This window comes from Uranotaenia lowii, chromosome 1 (genome assembly GCF_029784155.1).
Source record: "Uranotaenia lowii strain MFRU-FL chromosome 1, ASM2978415v1, whole genome shotgun sequence".
NCBI classification, from domain to species: Eukaryota; Metazoa; Arthropoda; class Insecta; order Diptera; family Culicidae; genus Uranotaenia; species Uranotaenia lowii.
The window spans coordinates 106,311,618-106,335,875 of record NC_073691.1 but is presented as its reverse complement, the minus strand read 5'-3'; the positions used below and the strand labels follow the sequence as shown (position 1 = coordinate 106,335,875).

Here is a 24,258-nt window from a genome sequence, read left to right as displayed (position 1 = left end):
AAAATTTACCGAACCATCGGTTAAATTTACCGATGGTTCGGTAAAATTTAACGAAATACTCGCAATAATTACCGAAAAACCGGTATTAATTACCGAGTAAATAAAAAAATCCGGTAATTTTTACCGAAAATTCAGTATTATTACAGAATGTTCTTTAATTATTACCGAAATGCCGGTAATATTTACCGAAAACAGTAAAGTTTTCGGTAATGTTAATCAATTTATTGGCTTTATCGGTGAAATTTATGTTCTTTAAATAAGTGCATTTCAAAATTATGAAAAAGAAAGACGGATAAAAAGTAAGAATGTATGAAGACGTTGAAAATGAAAAAGCAGAATTTTATATAGAAGCCTTTTCAGCACGTCATCGATTTGTTTAGCACCGATCAACTATTTTGAAGTGGTTTTGTCATATAGAGTTGACCCCACCACTCCAAAGTAATTCACAAAGTGTGTCTCTCTCAGCAAGTGTAGCTGGCAGTGAGAACGAATGTCCGTTGATGACGTGTGATGAAAATACTTCTGAATAAAATTCTTCTCGCTCATTTTCAAAGTCTTTTGATTTCTTCTAATTTCGTATCCGTCTATGGTTTTCATAATCTTGAAATGTTCTTTATACAAGAACATAACTTTAATCGATAAAACCAATAAATTGATTAACATAACCAAAAATTTTACAGTTTCCGGAAAATACCACCGCTATTTCAGTAATAATTACAAAAAGAATCGGTATAAACTACGCGTTATGTAAAATAAAACTTATGGTTATGTTTATGAATAAACACTTGCCTTTATTTATGATGTCTGTTGAATTATTATTATCACATTTTAACTTTATTATCACATTATAAGACTTAATTAAAGATTCAATCTAAATTCAATTCTAATGAACAGATGGGCATTAAATGTTCAGTCAAAATTTTTAACAAATTAATAGTCTTAATACGTGTATTTGTATTTGTAGTTCAACTTGAAATATATTTTTTGATTAAATATTTTTTAAATAAATTAACCAAGACATTATTAAATCAATTACTGCTTTTGATTGATAAAGTGAATAAAAAATTAGATTTGGTTCAAATTGCTTAACAGATAAAAATTTAAGTTTAAACGGCTGACGCATGCCTAGTTAATTTCGATTAAGTAGCATACTGCACGCAATACAGATCGAATACCTTATAAATTTCAATGTTGACGAACGAAGAAAAGAACTTTGGCATCGAATCTCCAGCCTGGGTAAAGTCGTTGGTGGTCTATTGTCCGCTAAGATGCTCGGTGCGAACCGATTTCAGCACGTTCTGGACAGCCTTGAAAATCACCTGGTCCTCAGCAAAGACAGACGTGTACACTGTAAGATGAAAGATAAACAATATGACGACATCGTGTAACATTTCTTAAAACTTATTCAAATAAACTTAATTTGTTTTAAGGGTTTGAAGCGAAAAAATCAAATAAAGTACCCAAGGGCAAGTGCCAACGGATAGTTTAACCACAGGTTTAACTTTCATATGCCCTCGGAAATCGTTAAACGTTACCAGTTATCATTCGACGCGTTACAAAAGTAGTTTTAATAAATTACTATTTAACAAAAATAAAAATTTATGGCAAAAATAAATCCCACTTTGTGAAAAAAAAAATTAAGTTTGCACGTTCCCTGTTGGTGGGTGCAAAGTTTTTCAGAAAATTCAGCTAACTCTTGTAAGTTTATATTGCAGGCTGATAGGTACCAGTATGAGCGATTATTAAAAATAAATAAATTCAAATCGTGACTCAGTCTTCTCCACTTACCGGTTCAAAAACAGCCTGCTCAGCCGAGCTTAAGCAACTAAACCGGAAGCGATATTGTCGAGAAAGTTTCCGTACAAATTCTGGGAATCTCGAACTGATTCGGGTTGCAAACAGGCTGCATTGTGGAGTTGTCCAACAATCATCTTCTCAAAGTTAATACGTCGGTACAATTAACTGCTCTGAAACGTTAATGAGAGTTGATAAGTACACTCAGCAACAATCGTCGAATAACATTGCACTTAAGATTAAGTTTACATATTTAAGAAAAAAAGACTCACCACAAATCCTTCAACTTTGGTCTTCAAACAGCGTCGTTTTAAGGGTAAATCCGGATTGCAGCTAGGATGACTTAGTGGTAACAATTGGGGGAAGGTGAAATCGAATTGCGAACTTTCCACCCGTATGGCCGTCAATCATTCCACATTCCGACTGAAAATAAGTTGCTAGCAGTTTTCTCCAGAAAGGCTAGAGGACCCTGGAGGTTTTTTCTTGATTGGAATCCGACATCAGCAACTGCGCCTTCGCCTCGACTACCAGCAGGATTGAATCCCAGTGGCAACGATTGCATTTGCTGCTGCATCTGTTGTGATTAGAGCCGTTCTCGGAATGGGTTAATGCCGTTCGACAACTGGAACCTGCGTGCGATAGCTTTGGTGACCTTTGTGCAGGAGACGTCATGGAGATCTAACCGTCGACGGTGTCTTCCGAATGGGCACTGGAGCTGCACTGTTTAAGCTGCAACAACTAAACATCAATAAGCGTCAGGGAAAACACAAGTTATTAACATTAAAACTTACCCAATTATCGGAGAAACCGGAATGTAAACGCCGTAACAGGATGGGATGAAATGTCCGGTGAACTGCCGAGTACAAGTCCCTGTGCTGCTGGTGTTGCTGTTAGTGCTGTGCCAACCGTCTGATCCGAGGAACCGCAATGTTTACCGATGCCGAGATTTATTATTTTTATTTATGATTGTTCGCAATGGGACGGTTTAGACCAATACTATCTAACCTGCCTTGAAGACTGGATGGACTAAGTCTAAAAATAATTTATTATTTATGTTTTTTTATTGATTTGCACATTTTGCTGCTTTCGGTCGACACGACCTGCTGGGCCTCCGGACGATAGTCACGTCCAGTTTCGCTGGCACTTATTGGTAATTTTGTGACAACCAAAAGGGCGGGTTCATTTCAATAAATTTAAATTTGCATCCTGACATCTGGAGTGTTGGTACTGACGGAACTGAAAATAGCTATACAGTGAAAAGCAATTATTTTCATCATTTGTCGTAGAATTCACCTGGCTCATTAATCATAATCATGAAACCACCGGTATTTTGGCAGATAGCGCTCCGTTCCGACTTTCGGAATGATGACAAAATCCACCTGTAAACATAAGCGATTTTGAATTTAGTGCGCTATGATTAAAGGTCGCGGTACACCTCAGGTGAAAATGAAAATGAAAAATCTTATTTTATTAAAAACTCAAAAAAGTGACACATATTGGCTTTGTAACATGGTGGAATCGTTGGGGAATAGTTAAAAGCTGAATTTTGAACCGGTCTCGGAGTTTAAAACTTCTTAAAAACGGTTTTATTTCGATTCCCCCAACATGAGGAAATTTTCACGGTGAAAATCAAGAGAATCGAAAATAAAACATTTTAAAGAGGTTTTGAACACCGAGGCCAGTTCAATATTCATCTTTTAACTATTCCCCAACGATTCCACCATGTTACAAAGCCAATATGTGTCACTTTTTAGAGTTTTTGATAAAATAAGATTTTTCATTTTCATTTTCACCTGAGGTGTACCACAGAGAACAGACGTACAAGCTCGAACAAAAAATCTTCAAAAAAGTGTGTAAAATTTCAAATGCAGACATCCAAAAAATATGTTGAAAATTGACTTTAAACAGTGGCACCTATTGCGCCGTTCAAAAGTTACAAATCAAATGTTCAAGTGTACAGTTTTCGAAAAGGCGTAACCGTATATATGAACTCATAATTAAACTAATGCCGCTGGAAATTTTACACAAGTTTCGTGGGCTAGCTTGTACGTCTGTTCTCTGTGGGTGTACCGCGACCTTAATAAATCAATGCTGAATAATTAAAAATACAAATGGTGGCATCGACTTACCCATATCGAATGTTCTATTCAGGCTTACGGGTTATTTATTTCCTGTAGAATCTTGTGTACACTACCTGATAGACTGTCCTCGCTTAGCAAACGATAACTGAACAAAAAATGTTGAAAAAACACTAATTTTTCACTTATTTTTAGTAAAATTAAAGATTTTTCACTACGCCGAAACGAAAAAAAATGGCAGTGAAACGTTTCCTATTCGACTTTGCCTTTTTTACAGAGCAAGCGGGATGCCACTAATACATCGTGTTTATCAGAGAAAGATAGTTGCACTCAAGGTTGCGAGAAAAGGACGCTCGAAATTTGACGTTTGTGTTGAGATTGATTTACAGATTTCGGTGTTTTTTACCGAAAATTTTTGGCAAAGCGATTTGTTTACACAAAAATAAACGAACTTCGGCAAATCAAGAACTGATTTACCGAACTCGGTAAAAACAATACGTCAAATTGATCAATTACCGAAAATTTTCGAATTACAGACGTGGTTCTGTAAAATAAATTACCGAACTCGGTAATTTTCGTTTACTGTGCACATATTTTTTTACTTATATTCGGATTCAGAAGTCGATTTAAAATTTGAAACTTGACGTCGATAAATAAAGTTCAGTTTTTTGTAAACAATTGCTAAGACAGTATGAGGCCCTCAGAGCCAAAGGGGTATAAGTGCACAAAAGCTACTTTCGAGAAAGCGCGCTTCAAAGTTTCTTTGTTGTGCGATTTTCCATATACTTTTTGGGAAGTTGTAGTGTTTGTCCGTTCAAAGAAGTATGAAGATAAAATTATAAAAATCTGAAATAAGTACTGAATAAAGATTTAATACAACTAATGGTGCAAACTGCTTGCGAAAATAAGGGACACCGATAGTAATTTCAAATTTGCTCATTTTCAATGCATAATTCACCAAGAGGCATTATGCGCAAAGCAATTAAAGTTTCAAAATGTGCTTAAACCATTTTAAATACTAAAAATTTTATCCGTTCCCGTGGCTTGAACTATCGCCAATTTTTGACATTTTTGGAAGACATTGGACATGAATTCGATTGTGTTTCCTACTACACAGAAGTACGCTGGCTTTCCTGCCACAAAATTTAAAAAGATTTTGTTTTGCTACGAGAGGAAATAATATTATTTTTGGAAATGAAAGGTGAACCTGTTGAACATTTTCAAGCAGACGACTGGGTTCAGGATTTGACATTTGCCGTTGACCTCACTGGCCACCTGCAAGATTTGAACTTAAAACTTCAAGGAAAAGAAAAAAAATCATAAGTGCTTGTAATGATGTTGAAAACTTTCAAGCGAAGTTACTGTTATGGATCAACCAAATTTCCAAAGAAAACCTTGTGCACTTCTCTACGTGTCAAGAACTGAAAAGATCAAATAAGGCTGCATCATTTGGTAAATACGTACTTCACCTAGAATCGTTACTAGATACATTCGAAAGCCGTTTTCGTTACTTAAATTTGCTCCTTTCATTTGCTCCTGAAAATGCTGCTGATAATTTGCCACATTGAAGTGGTTGTACCAAAATTTTACAGCTATTTGCCTTAACGCTACGTTGAGTTACGGAAATTTATTGCCAGAATTCTTGCTATGTTTGCATGTACCTATCTATGTGAGTAATTTTTTTCATAATGGAAATACAAAAACTCCTCATCGTTCGAGATTATCTGATGCAAATTTATCATCAATAATGAAAGTGTCAGTGACAAATAAACTTCAACCTGATATTAATAACTAGTATTTCAGAAAAGATGTCAAGCATCAGGACAATAGATATCAGGCCCGTGCGAAGGACTCGATCATGGGGGGGGTTTTCAAGATTCAAAATTCAAAATCAAGATTTTCAAGGTTTTGAATCATTGCTCTTTCCGGCAAGTCATCAATAAATTATTTTCAATGATGTTCCATATTTTGAGCTAGATATTTGTTTAAAAATAAATGTGAAGAAATCAAGTTTACAAATATAACATCAATATTTCAGAAAACACAGAATTTAAAAAGATTTAAAGAGAAACTAAATCAGAATTCTAAGATAAATTTCAGACCAGATAAAAGAATAATAATGTTTTGAAATTGTTCAGCAAATCGATAATAATTGTTGTTTATTAATCGTAGAAATTCACATTCCTTTTTTTGCATTTTCAATTGAAGACTTGATTGAAAAATTCCGCTGTAATATTTTAAATTTGAAGAAATTTTTAATCACTATAATAACTGTGAAATCTTGATTCGGAACAAAATCCATTTTGAACTTGAGAAAAGTTATTCGAAACACATGCCTATTTGATGAATAAATTAATTTTGATAAGAAGAAGATTACCAAATAAACTACTTCAAGCAAGTGTACCAGTGATCAAATTTAGAGATAACATCATTTTTTGTTTCGTATACCTATAGTTATCAACCTAAAAGACTGAAATAGTTCATTCCTGAAGTTCACAATTATTACTTCATATATTTATGAAACATCATGTCCAGCTTATCATTGAAAGCTTCTATTGCAACAGTATAGTTTAGGAAATGGGTGATTTCTTGAATGATCAATAAAAAACTTTTTAAAATAAAAACAAAAAAAAATGAAGTTTTGTCGTAAATATTGAAACTTTTACTTATTTAATAAATGTTGTGCATGCTTTCAAATTGATAATTCGATTTTGTTCTTTTCATAAATTCAAAATTCATTAACGATTAAAAAAAGATTATTCAAAGTAATAAAAATAAGTAAAACCTTTATCAATTTCCAAGCGCAAGTTTTATAGTGTGAAATTGCGAGCTCTGAATATTTTGTAGCCGTCAATTGAAACACCGAGTCCTAGAAAGGACAAAAGGTAGAAACTATGTTTTTTTTAATTAAGTTTTTTATTATTAAGCTTCTTTTGTTCTCATAACACAAAAATTCTGTATTGAAAAACAATGAGAAATATAGTAAAACTATTTCAAAATAAACTAAAAATGTTTGACTATAAAAATCGGTAAATTCATGTAAAAATTTGAAATCATAAAAACTTTAAAATTCGGTTACTTTATTTGAATATCAAAATAAAATTAGACATTTTGAAAAAGACGATTCTAGTGTTGATGATATGGAGTTAATAAGTTTAAAAATGAATCAGTTTTAAGTGAAATTATTGATAACTGATGCTCTAACAAATCTTCATGAAATTGATAAAAACTAATTCCTTATTTGTTTATTATATCTACTTTAATTTATTTAGGAATAATAATAATGATGATGATGATGATGATGCATGATTTAAACAAGTTATACTCAACAGTTTTTATAAACTTGAAACAAATCATTACAAGGAAATCCGGCTCCAGTGAAGAAATTTAAAATAGAAAAGATGTTGTTTAATTTTACCAATTTGTTGAAACCTGCATTTGTTTTCGCTTTAAAATATCTGAAATTAAATTTAATTTAATTGAAGTAAAGTTATCAAGTAGAAGACTGCTATAACTTTATTCGCCGAAACCAAAATTAGTTGCGATCTAGGGGAACGTGGATAATTGATTTGAAGCCTTTTTTAAATTTTTTGTAATGTTTTTAAATTTTGTCAACAAAAATCAAGATAAAAATTGATTTTTACCTATTTTCAAAAGTGATTTAAAAATAAAGCTCTAAGACGAAAACCCAATATTTGGATTTAGGGCATCATAATTATTCAAAATCATCTCTTAAATTCTTTGCACCAGGGAAAAATGTGAAAATTGAGGCCTTGAGTAATTTGTTCAAATACTTTTTGGATATGGAGTTTAGGATTCAAATGAATTGGAAACACAAAAAACAATTGATGCTGAAATTGATTTCTTGGGAAATATTTCATATCAGCAAAAAATCTGGAATGACATTTACCCTTTTTTACAATCAAAATATTTAATTAGAAAGTCATCGATACTAAGATTTTGTATTTATTTAGCTAAATCTGTTGATTATCAACACCTTTCAAATGGCTACCAACTTGTGATGTGTGAAATTGGTATTCTATGAATGAATTTTTAAGTGCAAATGGTTGGTTTCAAGTTTTGAACTTGTTTAATTACACTTCTTAGTAAAAATCCATTTTAAACACAAGTTAGGGGTTTTACGTGTCAAGAGTTGAGTTTCAATACAAAATGTATCAACTGAATTACAAATCGATATCTATAACTGATTGGTTTCAATTCGTGAACGCCATAAAGAGCCGTAAAATGAAATGTCTTAGGCCTAGAGAGTGACTTAAGACGAAATTCCGCCGGAGGCGAGCCGAATTTCTGACATGTTTGTCAACACCTGTTTTTAAACACCTTTTAAGATCAAGTGATTTCCCGGTAAATTAATTTCTTGTCCTGAAAATTGTACTCGGAAAAAATCTCCATGGGGGGGGGGGTTAAACCCCTAAAACCCCCCCCCCCCGTTCGCACGGCCTTGATAGATATAATGCATTATAATATAAGAATGTTAAATATTAAAAGCTTTAATAAAAATTTAACGCAAAATTTCATTCCAAGTTTACTTATAACTATATTCCATTGTATAGTATCTAATCTCCGCGAAACAAATATGTTATGTTTTCTAACTGATTTTGGCTGCGGCCCTCTACGTCATAGAAAATTTTTAATGCGGCCCGCACACCTAAACGAGTTTGACATGCCTGGATTAAAGGATGGCAGGTTTGCTGGGTTGGCCTTATTTATGTCTAAAAGATTGATTTTTTTTATTCTTAAATATTAACGCGAGGTTCGATTATCAGTTAAAGGTCATAGTCCTTGTCTTTATCGGAATTCGACAGGCTAATTCGTTTTTTATAGTTAGCTCCTGAAAAATAAAAGGTAATGCCATAATGCATAATTAATGTGTGAATGTGAATAGGCAACTTTAGAAGAAATCTTAAATTAATGGTTGGGAACGAGAACTGAACATCTTCTAATTTAAGTTTCGATTCTTAATATTGGATATTAATTTCAGTTTAAATTTAAATGAGGACTAAGTCGAAGTTCCACGGTAGTGCCTTCGTTATTTGGTTTTAGAATATATGAAAGTCTGAGTTTTTAAAGGGGAGTCCGGAAGCTGAATCTACAGTTTGAGTATCCCATTTTTTGTTAAAGATGTTTAATTTGTCTTGTAATTGATGGTCTCTACTCGAATCATGCAATTGGAGCACGATACGAGTCTGATGTTCATGTTCGTTTTTGGAAATTTGAACCCATAGGTTGAAGTCTTGTTCAGTTTGGTGCAGTATCTATAGCTGTACCGGTAGTCGGAGACCAAATTATTATAAGAGAGGCGGAAATAGATTCCGTCATGTTGATCTAAAAATAAAAATTATTTATTAAAAATTTCACCTTGTATTCTAATTTGGAAACTGGAGTGCGAAGTTTAAGTATTGTGATATTAGATGAAAGTTTGAGGTCTGACTGCATTTTAGATAAAAAAAAAAACATAGACAAAAGTGGAATGGAATACGAAATTTGCATTGGGGAACAGTGTCTAGAATCTGAGGTTTAAGCTAGTGTCTTAACCTGATAATCGATTGGAGATAGGAATCTGTATATTTGAATTTTGGAAGCTGGAAAAAGAGTCGTTTTTGCTAGAAATCAAAAATTGCGTAGTCTAAAAACCGGAGGAATAGGGAGTTTTACAATCGATACTAGAGTGAGAACTTGTGATTTAGAAGTTTAAATCTAATGAGACGGTAAGAAGAATAAGCAAAGGTTTTGCAGAACTTGGTATGCTTTTTCATTTTTGCTAAAAGGTGATGCATGCGAAATCTTCAAATATTCGTTTAGAATAATGTTTACTTACATACATACATACATACAACATAATAGTTCTGGTTAAGGTTTATCCGGGGTATAACACATACTATAGGTTCCAGATTTTCGACGATCTGTTTCGAGGTTTCGAAGAGTTTTGTAGCGATGTTCGTTGTAGGTTGCTGCCCGTTAATCCGATATAGAGCATTTCCTGAGACAGATGGTGGTAGGGTAGCATTCTGTTTTTGTTTTGAAAAATGTAAACAACTACTGGTCGCCATTTTGAACTTGGGAGATTACCACTGTTAAATTATTTCTTCAAAAGATATATTTTTTTCAAATTAACATTACATAACATCAACATTACCTTCAAAGTATGTCATGTCTACAATTTTTAAATTTTAGCTAGTTTAAAAAATTAAGAATTTTGCATAACCATTACTATTGCACCTCCAATTTGGTTTCGTTACTATTCGGCCATTGAACATGCGTAGTGTTGTTGTTATTTTTACCCTACCACCAGATGCCGAAAATTGTAAACATGAGAAATCAGCTGTTCGGTTGACAAGTCGGGAAATGCCTTATTGCTTGTCTTGCCTTCATTTTTGTTGTTTATCGATCAAACATAAATAATATCAAGAGGCTTTTCGATTTTTCGACCGAAAGGCTACACTCTGAATTTCTACTACGCAAACCGCAAACCTTTTGTAACTCAGAAAAATGTTGTGTTGGTTTGAGAAGATGAGTTGTTGCAAAATGTCACTGAAGTCGATAAAAAAGTGGTCTATCTTAAATCAGTGCTTCAATAGGCGATGGAAGCGCTGACGCATTTGGGTGATGGTTTTGCATTAGTGCAAGGGGGATGCATCTATAATTTCACCCAACTTTTGACAGTTCTAAAGGCGTTTTTCTTAAGGAGAGAAAGAATAACTTTTCGCTTCCATCGCCCATTATAAATCGAGTTTTAATCAGGTCAACTATTGAAGTGGAGTATAGAGGCGGAGGCGAATGTAGGAAATAAGATGTGGGTTGTGTAACGGAGGATATAATTAGGGAAAAATAAATATGTTTGAGAATATATAGAAGATATAGAAAAGGCTATTGCATAGCCCCGCGGAGATATCTATAACGATTGCTTCTCGTTTTACGTGAAAGAGTTAAAGAGAGCGAGCTGAGTAATTGAGTACTGAGGTATTTGATGAAGGAGAACAGGGAGAGTGTGTACCCGAATAGACCAAGACCATGGTTCTATATTGTAATAACAATGGTTTTCGTCTTAACAATGAAAAACAATGTAAAATCTCAATCCCTTTAAAAAGTTAAATTAGGGTTTTATTTTGAAATTACCATAAATATGGCGATAACCATGAAAAATATGGTTAATACATAATATTTCACTGTATGTATTACCTAGACAGCTGGGACTTCAAGATGAGCGTGTACGGTTTGTTGCATTGAGGAAAATTTTCATTCCAATAGGCGCCATATTTAACATTTGTTATGGTCGGAACCAGGTTATTCCGGACAATTTCAGCTGGAAATAGCTGAAAGATTGGAATCGGAAGGCGACGGCACGGATTCTGGTGGTAGCGCGGTGAGTACTTGTATTTTACATAAGACTTAAAAGTTATTTGTGAATTATTTTCTTCCAGAGGCAGATGGAGAGAACAGAGTATCACAGAGCTAAGTGCTTGAGACGTGGGCGCATCATGGCACAACCCGTGCTTATTATTCGCACATCCGGAGCCTGGGGTTAGAATGGGAGCCAGAGCCGTTTCCCGAGAATAATTCCGCGAGTGGTAGTGAGCCGGTGTGCAGTGCAGATCATGAAAATCAATCAAATTAGTGCCAATTTAGTGTATCCCAGTGTATTAATTTTTTTTTCTAAAAACTCGGATTATCATGTGTATGTGAATCAAGTGTTAAAAATAAATAATAAATGTATATAAATTAACCTATTTTCAATTAAACCATTCTATAAAAATGATGACAACCAAAATAATAAAATGAAATTCCACCACGAGCATTTTTTTTTTTATTTCAGTGGGTTAACAATGGAAATAAAAGGATTTTCATGGTTCTACTATGAAAAAATGGAAGCTGTAATTACCATGAACTTAATATTTTTGGGCATCTGAATGTAAGGAAAATCGCAATTTTTTTCATGGTCACGCTGCATAACAATACCCCTTTTTCATGGTTATTTTCGTCAAAACGATGAAATGTATGGTCGTAAACTATGAATTTCAATGTGCATTCACGGTATCGTGGACCATAGAAATAATTGTGCCAACCATACAATTGATGGTAATGTGAACATGAACTTCATGGTTTTTTCACGGTTCAAGTCTATTCGGGTAGAGTTTCGGTTGCAATGGGTAGCGTGAGAAGGAAAAAGCAGGATAGGTTGAACAGAGTGACAAAAGTTTTGAGAGTTTAGTTTATAGACGTATTTCAGCGAGAAAGGAGGGCTGCGATAATTTAGGACCGAAAAACTGAAAAGAAAGGACAGGATAAGATGGCCGCCAGGCGCGTCGGTCTCGACAGTAACTTGCATCGTTCGTTCGTAATATTGATACACCATCTGGCGTAGCCGGTTGTAGAACTCCGATCGAACTGCCACTCGTAATGCTCGAATTATTGTGTACTTCCGTGTGGATCGCTCCCATTCCATCGCCATCGTTGCAGGTTGCAGTTATTATTGCTCCCGCCACCTTCGTGCTCATCATCGGTTCAGTTTGAATGACATATTTTGAAAACATTTCCCCGGACCAGAGCAGCTTACGCCGCCTCCTGGCGCTTTGATTTGACGGTGGATTTTAAACTCTTCGCCTTGAATGAATCGATTGATGCGACCGAGCTGACTAAAAGGCTGCTTGGTTTGAGCTAGTCCAGCTAGATCTACGAGATTTGTTCGCAACTGTCGACAAAAGATAGCCAAGTTTAGTTTTTTTTAACTAGGTCTTACAAAATAGTCATCCAGTTAATTGGAATGAGCGACGTGGCCAGGAACATATCAGAATTACTTTGTCGACTGAATTCTACAATCGTAAATTTGACAAATCCAAACATATTGAACAACAAAATTCTACATTACCTGAGTGAGAAGTTCCAATCCGTTCCGATTTTCTGCCAGGCAATTTTTGATGTGGCGGAGATTAAACGAGCTACTTCCGGATCGCTATTTTAGACGTGTAATGGGAGGTCGTCGCCACAAATGAAAAAACGAGAACATAATTGAAAAATTTTCTAATGGCCACTTTTTAATTCACCCACCCAATCTCCCGACAATTCTGGTCATTTTTAGAGTGTGGTTTCTTTTGAGTTCAACTTACGGCTCTCGTCCGACTGGCACCTTACTGGGAACCATGCATGGTCCAACTGTCTGCCTCGTAGTTGCCTCCGAAACACTCGACGGCCAGGCCATGCTGCTGTTGGAGTTGTTGTTGTTCTGCTGCTGGAGTTGTTGTTGTTCTGCTGCTGGTGCAGAACTTCCCAAGCAGCCGGGGGTGTGGCTGGTGTTGTACCGATGGCGAAGCACCACATGGCAGTTCCGGATGTTGTTGTCGTTCTGCTGATGGTGTTGTTGTTGTTCTGCTGATGGTGCAGCACGAAGCAGTCGGAGGTGTGGTGGATATTGCCCCGATGCCGACGCATAACATTACCGTGCGGATGTTGTTGCTGAAGTTGTTGTTTTTGCTGCTAGTGCAGCACGGAGCAGTCGGAGGTGTGGCTTGCATCGCCCCGATGGAGACGCACGACATTGCCGTGCCGGATGTTGCTGGAACTGTTGATTGCCATGGGCTCCGAAGTCGGCGATGATGGAGTGGCCACCTGTGCCACGATCGCCGCTTCTGTCCTCCGTGGGGATGCGGAGCAAATCTTTCTCCCGACCCGCAGGCCCAAAGCCTCCGCACTCGACCGAGCACCACACTTTTCTTTTTCCATTTCTTTCCCAAAAACTGACGTCCGGAAATTTTTGATGACAGTACCAGTTTTTTTTTCTTTTTTCGTTTTTCCGGGAACTATGGGCTGTCGGGTTTTTTTCAAAAATAAGTTCGATACAGTGGGCCAAATCTGGTCGAACAAGTTGATTTATTTTTGATTAGGGTTGGGTTTTTAACTGTACTTTGCTATAATCACACCATAAATAAAGTTCTAAAAATCAACTGTAACACAACATTGCTGCTTTGGTAGAAATTTTCATGGATTATGATAGAAATCCATGAAAATTTCAAAACCACGCCACAAGGAGTTCGAGGAAAAGAAATGATCGACTACATTCCGAGCATACCTCGGAAGCGTAACACCTACTGCAGAGGTGTCTAAAACTTAATACATAAAACATAAACACATCATAATAAACTCAAAGCCAACGAATCTTGACCAAAATATCTTTACGCCAACGAATTATGGCAAAGATTTAACTAAAACTAAAAACGAAATTCAACGCCAACATATCTTGGCAAATGATGTCGATATATACCAGCAGACCTGGCAAAAATTTCCTCGAATCCTGAACCAAAAGACTGAAAAACTTTCACCCAAGCAGCAAAACAAGCATTTAAAATCATGTAGCCATTGAAGGAAATAATGGCTGTGATTTTACAGTAAGGACTTAACAGAACTAGAAGCAACAGTAATCTCAGGGAAAAGAGGGATTTAATCCTCTTAATTACCAAGGGCCCGGAATAGAGGTTATACCGCGCCTCCAGATCGCGTTCCTTTTGATTTTTACTTGGCAACCCCCTTGATAACTGTGCATGATGTATTGCAATTTAAATAAATAATTAAATTAAATTTTAATTCACAACAGTATCAAATAAATAACACGATACTTATGATAATACAATAATATGGTGTGGTATACGAGATGAGCAATAATAAAATAATGATAAGTACAATTATCGAATATAAAAAACCATAATAATTGTAAATGGACGCAAAATCCCTTAAATTTGTCGAACTAATAATCAAAGTGGTTCGATTTAGTTGGGCGCCATTTGTAATGGGAGGTTTCTTATGGTCGTCGCCACAAATGAAAAAACGAGAACATAATTTGAAATTTTTCTAATGGCCACCCCGCATAAATGAGGATTGTAACCGAACGATTGCTGAAAAAGTCAAACGACGATTTTATTAACACGCTAGAAATTATTAAACCATTTACGATTCAAAAATAACCATTTTTGACCTTTTCCCGGGAAATGCCATTTTATGAGTTCTCCATGAGAACCCATAAAATGACTTTTCTGGGAGAAGTAGAAATATGGTTATTTTTCAACCGTATTGAACATGGCGAAGAAGTTAGAAAATGGTTATTTTTTCATTGAAATTCAAGAAGCGTTTTTTATTTGATGAAAAATTCAGCTGTGATAGTCAGAAAGAACTTTTGATTTTGGAATGCTTTGTTTATTATGAGAATTATGTTCATCATCGTGTTTTTCATTTTAATGTTTTTCATGAAATTTCAATTTTACGCGACAAAAGAGGCACCGGTTGCTCACTAATGGGCCTCCCGCATAAATGAGGATTGTAACCAAATGATTTCTTAAATAGTCAAACGACGATTTGATAAAGCGTAAAAAAAACGTTAAGTAAACGATTATTTAAACCGTGAGATAAATTGGCTGAATCGTGAATTCCAAATTCACAGTATTTCTAATATGTCGTTAGGTTATGTAATTGTTAAAAACCGTTAAAACATTTGTATGGGAGAACTTTTCTACAAACCGTTTGGTAAAGGTTGAAGAACCAATTGTGCGTAGCATATTTAGAACATCGAACTGTAATTGTTAAAGTTATTTTACAGAGCTTTCATACCTAACACGTTTACTCTAATAGTTCTGTTAGGATTTGACTTTTACTTTGATCAAACGTTAAGCAAACAGTTTTAGGAACCGTTCGTGAAAAGAGCACGCACACAAACGCAAACATTTTTCGTTTTTAGGAAATTTTCGGATAAGAATTTGAAATTTTGAATTTTATTTTATTGTATAATTTATTAACAACTCACTAACCAACTCACTTGCTTCACCTGACCATTTTTGTTCTTTTTCTTGTTGACGTTTCAACTAGCACGGCCTGTAGTAAGTTACGGCACTGGTTGCGGTGTCAGCGCCATTCCTGTGCGTAGGTGCCCGCATAATTAAAAACAGTTGGGGATATAGTACTAACTATTAACTTAATATATTGGTAGCAGTACCAGTATGAAATATCTTCCAAGTATCATTTCATTATACATGTTCAAAATTTTATTACCTCAATAAATTATGACAGGATCGTATCAGTGACAGTGACAATATGATATATGATTTAGTAAGTATAGTATAATAAGAGAATAAAAATTTGCAACCTTTGAATATTGTCTCTGGACCTTATCCAGGACTCTAACAGTGTACGACAAAGTTTCCTTATATTTTCTTAGCATTAGACATTAAATTAAAAAAAAACAACATTGACAACATTGTATGAGTTAGACAAGTCGTTATCATTTCACCTCTTGCGGATAATAACTAATATTGTTATTTTAAGATGTAGTTGTGAGCTTATGCATTTTTTCGCTCTTGGGTTCAGCATCTGCTAATTTTCACTTCACTTCGTTAAAATTTGTGTCGGCAACCCCACGCCAGGTTCGGAACTGAAAACTGTGTTCAAAATGGCTCCGAAAAAAAAGAATCACGCTGAGAAAAACACACAGATCGCGAAAAGTAAGTAAAACTATATTATATTATCGATAAAAACTAGTGAGATTAAATAAAACTAATGAAATTACAGAAACAAAGATCTCTGCTGAGCGGAGAGCGGAAAAAAAATCTACTGAAAGGCTGAACAATGCAGATCTGCACAAATAGGTAAGATTGTATAATCCATGTATAATATCAGAAATAAAAAATAAAAATCTCAACATTTAAATTTTTTAATTTTATTTTATTTTTTGTGGGAAAGAATTGGAACTATATTGGTTATGGTACAGGGAAGCTCTTTTTAAAAATATTTTACAATATGCGGAACGTATGATTGAGCGTTATTTTTACTACAAACTACTATAAGCAAACTATATCCATTGAAGTTGATGAAATCTATGATTTTGTATTCCAACGTAGCTAGAACATTCAGGTAGATTGTTTTGCTCGCCAAAAGTGGATGATATTTTAACCGTATCCAATAATGTAGCATGAAATATTTGTTCGAAAAAATCGCTCTTTTTGAATGGTAAACATGCTTAACAGCCCTTTCCCCATATGGTACTTTAACAGATAATCATAATACAGATTGTTAATATGGTCTGTGTTATTGTACATATACTGTTCACTTTACAATAAACGATAACGTTTAGAGACAATATAGAATATTCTCTATATATTGTAATTGATTATGCGGGTGATCGGTACAGATTTTCGTCTGCATCGATGGAGTTGCCGGAATAAACAGCAAACTGTAATTTCCACCATGTAGAAAGGGTCCTCTAATATGTAGCTGAAGTAATCCATAGGTTTTCCGTTTTCGTAGTACGGAGTATTGGGGGGTTCCAGTAGCATAACCTAAAACATATAAGTATCTGGATAATCGGATGTTTTTTTTTTTTTGAAGAATATTAATTTTACATACCTGCATTGCATTCATTTTAATTTGAATGCCCTGGCGTGCTAATTCTACCTGATCAAGAAGATTCAGTTCAGAATAACCGCACAAACGATACGAATTACTTAGCAAACAAAATCAACCCGTACGCGCAGCAAAACAAATACCGCTTGCGTCAGTGGTGCCAGGTTCAGTGTTTTATCAATATTTGTACAGATATAAATTAGAATGCAAAATTAAAATGTAATCTTTTTAGATGAGCAGGATTATTTAATATTTGTAAGTAATAATTCATAATGTTATGGACATATAATAACTATAAATTCAATTATGAATGAATCAATTCAAACCAAAATTGAAAAACGAGATTCGTATACGCAATGCAAAGGCAAATTCAATGTTTCAATGTCGCCTGCATCTATGCTAAACGACATAGGGCACAAAGTTCTCGCAAATATCTTTTAAAAACGCTTGCTGTTGAAAACAACAACAAGAATAACAAACAACATTGATATGCCGAGCTGTACCCCAACTGAAAAGCGGAATCAGATGTAATGTAATGACTGGAATTTGCGACTAGACTATTGAAATGCTTGCTAAAATCATTTTGATGATTCATGTTTGATTCTTTTTTACTCATTGTTTTGTACTAAATAAATAAAATGTAGTATAACGTGCATTTTTTAGGAAGGATATTTTCATAAATGTGTACGGATTTTGCGCAAAATCATCTGGCATCTCTGATCGGCGTTTCGTTCATTTTTGACGTGGCAGAAGAAATGGACGATATGTGGAACGATTAGAGATCATTTTGACGATTATAGAAATATTGAAGGAAATCGTTCTTACCGTTCTTTCACCTTTCTAGATACCATCACTTTTTCACGTGAACGTTCATGTTTCGTTTTTATCATTCTCGAGGTAATGTTTTATAGAACTGCTACGTTTACAGAGACAATCACTATTTCTGAAGCCGTGGATGTATCGTATGGACTGTTTCAGATATAGTTTTTTAATATGCGGGCTGCTTGTTCTCTTCGAATCGGTTCAGGCGGGTGTCGATCGGATCTGGAGCTAAAGCCGAGCGGTGAAACATTGCCCAGCGATTCATGATCCGTTCCGCTGCCTTTTTCCTCCAGGCTGAGTCGGGAGGAAGATTTTGGCCGTCTGGGATTATTCAAGTGGTCGGTGCTGTTGAGCGACCGACATCCGATGGCCATTAGTTCCGATTCCGGGGAAATTTCCTTTGATTTTAACTAATTTTCGTGACTAAAAGATGTGTTCAGGACTGTAGCTTGATTCGAATCCGGCAGCTTGCTGTCTTGCCAGTTGTCGCGCCAGATTCCAAATCCAACACTTGATTCTTCCCGGCTGCCGTGAGGTTGGACATGACCGCGGAAATGCTTGCTTCATACCGCAGATGGTTCAAAATTCCTTGACTTCGCTGTTTGGTTGGCATCCAGCGGAGTTCGTTAAAAGGTCCTGCATTAGCTGGGACTTGTTTTCTCCATTCATGGTAACGAAACATTCGGTGAGATTATCCGATTCCTGCAAATAAATTTAGTTTTTAAAGTTTACTGCTAATGTTTGAAAATGTTAACTTACCTTGTGCGATAATAATTTCACCAGTGTAGTCTTTTGTAATTTTGTGATTTATTAACTTTACAAAATAAGAGTTATTTCCAAAATACTGTTATGTTAACTGTTAAGTCTACAGGAAATTATAAAGTATTGGAAAAATTTGACTTCAAGCAAGATCGATTGCGTAGACAAACAATGTATTTTCGGTTCTGTTTTTCGATTGAGGTTAAATTTTCATCCTTTTTTTGGTTAATACCCGAAAACTAGGAATATGGTTAAAATTGTTCCTTAAAATATCGATGAAAAATAACCATATTGACAGTTCTGCAGTAAAAACCAGAAAATGGTTATCTTTCATTCAAAATTGGTTAAATAAAAATGAGCGTGAAGCGTAAAATAACGTTTGGCGAACGATTATACGAACTGTCAAATACATAGCTTGAATCGTGAATTCTGAATTGATTGTATTTTAAATATGTTGTTAGGTTATGTAACTGTTAAAAACTGTTAAAGCTGTTGTATGGGAGAACTGTTCTATGAACAGTTTGCTAAAGGTTCAAAAATTGTTTAAGAAAACGTTTTCTGAGGATGAAACTGTTATTGTTACAGTTTTATTATAGGAACCTCGTAGCTTAACTTTTTAGGTAAAGGTTTTGTAACGATTCTACATTACGTTCTTCCAACGTTAAGCAAATGATTTATGGAAACGTTTGTGAATGCAACACGCACACATACATAATATTTTGACAGTTCAATGGAAATTTCGGATTGTTATTTTATTGAAATTCAAATTAACACCAAAACTAAATGATTTTTTTTGCAAATCGACTTACATTATGTGCATTTTATTCCCTTTTTTACTGAAAATCGAATCTGTTCAGCACTAACTGACTACAGCGTTCCTGCCTGAAGAAATTTGTGCCGGGAATGTATGTGCTCAATAACGAAATGCCGTTCAGAGTTTCCGGAACAACCTCCGGCACCCGCATAATGCTCGAAGGGGTCGGCAGGGGACGGTAGTTCAGCTGGAATCACTTCATTACTCTCCAAAGGTCCTAGGGTTGCGTTAAATGTTTCACCGTCCGACATTTTTCGTAGCTGTGTAAAAAAGAACTGGTTAATGCTCAGTATTAAATAATAATTTTAATTGTCTTCTCTTACCTTGAATTTATGATCCGTTATGCTCCACTTTCTCATAGTTTCGGAGAAAATGCAAAGCTTTTGTAGAAAACGCGTCTGGTTTGGAGGAAAAATTTTCACTTTTCTTTTTCTTGATGTTTTCTTTCTCCTTGACACGCGTTTCGGTCAAAGGTGCCAGGTGTCATGATTTTTCAGGATTTGTCCTGATGTTCGAGAGGCCGTTTTGATTTATCAAAAACGCATAAATTGTCCTAATTTTTGAAAAATGGTCTGTAATATGTCCTGATTTTCATAAAAATATCTAAATTATAGCTGAATTTATAGTTAAATGATGAGGACATCAAACAAATTAATTATAAAATAGTGTGACCGCGGTGATAATCTTTGACTTATATGATTATAAGTGGTGTTTTTAGATGTAAACTGCAGGCCACCTAAGGCTCTGCTCGCGTCAATTGCATAGTTTTAGGCGTCTTCAGTACCTGTATTTCGCCTTTATATATGAAATTTAAGCAGAGCTGCATGTTATTTCCATCAAATCAGTGGTGTCCTTAAAAAATCTCGAATACGATGTCCTGATTTTTGTCAAATCCACCTGGCACCCCAGGTAGCGGTCACCTTTGGTTTATACGTCAAAGTTTGACTAACGCTGTAGGTAATCGTCCGGATTCAATTTCACCATTTATGTATGTTTTACGTTAATCGTTAACACCAAACAATCACTTTACACGCTCGGCCATATTGAACCATAAATGTTTGAAAAATAACCATAATCGAAGTTTTGTGGATCAAGTCGTTTTATGAGTTTTCACTGAAAACTCATAAAATGAGATTTCACGGAGAACTTGGATTATGGTTATTTTTCAACCGTTTGCTAGAGCTGGATAATGGTTGTAAAATAACCGTTTTCCGAAAAGAAAAAAGCAGGGACCTTTTTTTGAAGCTGAGAAGATTTTCCGAATTAAATACAAAAGATCAATGCATTAACGCAATGGTGTTAATAAGCGGAAATTATTTATTTCTGTTAAGTTTTTATCAATGAAAATCTCAATTTTAATGTAAATCATATTTGAACCGATCAAATTCAAACATGCAAGAAATTTTACCAAAGGTGGGCGGATGGAGTAAGTGAGAAACTCGTTCCGGAAAATTATTGCCCCAGGTGCACCAGTTACTCCGACTCCAACATTCACGTCAGATTTCAGATCGTCTCAAAAATCGTTCCTTTAGGTCAGGCTTCCTCTGAAATCGTCCTTTTCTGGCCCGACAAACAATCTTCCGGCTGAATGTATGTTAGAACACTTTGTCTGGAAAATCAAAGAAAACTTGATTGATTTGTTTGACAATTAGTGTACAAAATTACTACCGTTTCTCAGCTGTCCCAAAGGTGACTGAAGTCATCGAGTAGCACATATTTCTAATTGCGGACATAGTTTTAGAAAAAAATGAGCTCTTCCAGCTGCTGTATTTTTCAGGGATTTCTCCGTAAATATGTTGCGGTTAATTGTCCACTCATTCATCGGCACGCTCTTCTTGGGATTCTCTGGAACGGCACTGACAGAATGGACCGTAAATATCGCATCATAATATAGCACAACAATTAAAGTTTACCTGCTCCTCTTGGCAATAGGTTCCAACTTTCTATATTTGTCCTCAGTAACCCGGATATTATTGAACGACAAACGAGTTGAACTGAAAAAAACAATGGCGGATCGCTCACAAAAATTTGTGCTAAAATTTTAACCATTATTTTGGTTTTCTACCAGTACTCAGAAAACGGTTGAAATTTAACAGTACATTATGGTTGAATAATAACAATAATCGAAGTTTTTGGATGAAACCCATTAAACGGTTGAAAAATACTCGAAAATGGTTATAAAAAAATGAGCGTGTACCTGATGTAGTCACTTTCTACGAAAAGGTAAATGTTTGATTTTAATAATTGTTTCTGTAAGGTTTGACATAATAGGTACATTAACAGAGATAATTATCAATCTGAGAAACCGTTGATGTATCGTAGAAACCGTTAGATGTAGAGTTTTTTGGTATGCGGGACTTTTTAATTCACCCACCCAATCTCCCGACAATTCTGGTCATTTTTCAGAGTGTGGTTTCTTTTGAGTTCAACTTACGGCTCTCGTCCGACTGGCACCTTACTGGGAACCATGCATGGTCCCACTGTCTGCCTCGTAGTTGCCTCCGAAACACTCGACGGCCAGGCCATGCTGCTGTTGGAGTTGTTGTTGTTCTGCTGCTGGAGTTGTTGTTGTTCTGCTGCTGGCGTTGTTGTTGTTCTGCTGCTGGTGCAGAACTTCCCAAGCAGCCGGGGGTGTGGCTGGTGTTGTACCGATGGCGAAGCACCACATGGCAGTTCCGGATGTTGTTGTCGTTCTGCTGATGGTGTTGTTGTTGTTCTGCTGATGGTGCAGCACGGAGCAGTCGGAGGTGTGGTGGGTATTGCCCCGATGCCGACGCATAACATTACCGTGCGGATGTTGATGCTGAAGTTGTTGTTTTTGCTGCTGGTGCAGCACGGAGCAGTCGGAGGTGTGGCTTGCATCGCCCCGATGGAGACGCACGACATTGCCGTGCCGGATGTTGCTGGAACTGTTGATTGCCATGGGCTCCGAAGTCGGCGATGATGGAGTGGCCATCTGTGCCACGATCGCCGCTTCTGTCCTCCATGGGGATGCGGAGCAAATCTTTCTCCCGACCCGCAGGCCCAAAGCCTCCGCACTCGACCGAGCACCACACTTTTCTTTTTCCATTTGTTTCCCAAAAACTGACGTCCGGAAATTTTTGATGACAGTACCAGTTTTTTTTTCTTTTTTCGTTTTTCCGGGAACTATGGGCTGTCGGGTTTTTTCAAAAATAAGTTCGATACAGTGGGCCAAATCTGGTCGAACAAGTTGATTTATTTTTGATTAGGGTTGGGTTTTTAACTGTACTTTGCTCAAATCACACCATAAATAAAGTTCTAAAAATCAACTGTAACAGACGCTTTTTTTCTTTTAATTTTGCTTCATGGTGTCATGATCCGTTAATGAGTCTTCCGTTAGTGGTTGATGTTTCCGGTGAATTACGACAGGATCCAGGCTAATCCCAATGTTTTTTTTAATGCAAATTACTGAAATTTTAACTTTGTTCATTTTCATAAGACTGTGCTGACGGTTCGAAACTTCGAGGCTCGGAAGCAGCACCGGGTCACGAACTGTCGTGGGGTCAAACTGATTAGCCGACCAGCTGCATGAAGCTAGTAAGTCAAGCAGTGTATGGTTCCTCCGGCCCTCGGCTCGGCAGATCGTGATCCGGTGGCTTACCGGCGTTGCTTCCGAACTTTGAATCTCCTGTCAGACAGAACGTACAATAAAAAAAAAACAATTACCTTTTAAGCGTTTTCGTATCTGGATCATATTTACTCGATTTAAAGACAGAAATTTATGAGAAAGTTTAAACCTGTTTAAACGTCAATTTTGGAAGAAAATTTAATATTTCCTAAACCACGTACAATTGATCACTTTCAAAATGGCGATGAAGCATTACGAGATTTTTCAATAAATTATGGTTAAATTTTAAACCACATTTGGTTATTGAACGTGAACTTTGAAGATGGTTAGAATTGGACTTGAAAAAATCGTTAAAAAATAACCATATTGGCAGTTTGTTGCGAAAACCATAAAATGGTTATTTATGAACCAAAAATGGTTATAAAAAAAATGAGCGTGTGCGCAAATCACTCACACTTGCGTATTTAACAGCAGTTTACAGCAGTCGGAGTCAGGGGTGTCAGGTGTCCTGATTTTTCAGGATTTGTCCTGATTTTCGAGAGGCCGTCCTGATTTTTCAAAAACGCTTGAATTGTCCTGATTTTCGAAAAATAACCTTTAAAATGTCCTGATTTGTCCTGATTTTTAAAAAATATTTAAACTTTAACTAAATTTACTGTTAAATGGGAAAAAATCTATCAAATCTTTAATAAAATAGTTCAACCAGTTTAACCGATGATAATCTTTGGTTCAAATGATATTTAAGTAGTGTTTTTCGATATTAACTTCAGGCCAGCCAAGCTTCTTCTCGCTTTAGTTGCATAATTGAAGGCGTCTCCAGCACCTGTATTTCGCCTTTAAATATGCAATCTAAGCAGAGCTGCATGTTATTTTCATCAATTTAGTGGTGTCCTGAAAAATCCTGATTTTTCCATCGTGGTGTCCTGATTTTTGTAAAAACCACCTGGCACCCCTGGTCGGAGTCGCCCTGAGAGGTCAGGTTTAAGCGATCACATACATTTTAA

General features: G+C 35.8%; 1 protein-coding gene and 2 long non-coding RNA genes across 9 annotated transcripts; 1 reads left to right on the top strand and 2 right to left on the bottom strand.

Annotated features, from left to right (window-relative positions):
* Positions 1-828: 828 nt before the first annotated feature.
* Positions 829-4,401, bottom strand: LOC129740242 (uncharacterized). 5 transcript variants are annotated; one of them, XR_008736166.1, is made up of 6 exons: positions 3,924-4,401; positions 2,895-3,173; positions 2,586-2,826; positions 2,067-2,532; positions 1,789-1,967; positions 829-1,348 (listed from the first exon to the last, which is right to left on the bottom strand). It is a non-coding gene; the product is annotated as an uncharacterized LOC129740242 (long non-coding RNA). The 5 variants fall into 5 exon arrangements; XR_008736165.1 differs by having other exon boundaries at positions 2,586-3,030; positions 3,088-3,173; XR_008736164.1 differs by having other exon boundaries at positions 2,586-3,173.
* Positions 4,402-10,679: 6,278 nt separating this feature from the next.
* On the top strand, positions 10,680-11,620 carry LOC129740241 (uncharacterized). Its single transcript, XR_008736163.1, has 2 exons — positions 10,680-11,256; positions 11,315-11,620. It is a non-coding gene; the product is annotated as an uncharacterized LOC129740241 (long non-coding RNA).
* A 9,084-nt stretch (positions 11,621-20,704) lies between these two features.
* LOC129739603 (uncharacterized) lies at positions 20,705-22,752 on the bottom strand. 3 transcript variants are annotated; one of them, XM_055731080.1, is made up of 4 exons: positions 22,100-22,752; positions 21,579-21,659; positions 21,334-21,521; positions 20,705-21,274 (listed from the first exon to the last, which is right to left on the bottom strand). In XM_055731080.1, exons 1-3 carry the CDS (start codon positions 22,549-22,551, stop codon positions 21,365-21,367), a joined length of 690 nt encoding a protein of 229 aa, XP_055587055.1. In that variant the 5' UTR covers positions 22,552-22,752; the 3' UTR covers positions 20,705-21,274; positions 21,334-21,364. The 3 variants fall into 3 exon arrangements, with proteins under 3 accessions (XP_055587055.1, XP_055587054.1, XP_055587057.1); XM_055731079.1 differs by having other exon boundaries at positions 20,705-21,521; XM_055731082.1 differs by having other exon boundaries at positions 20,705-21,659.
* Between the last annotated feature and the right edge of the window lie 1,506 nt (positions 22,753-24,258).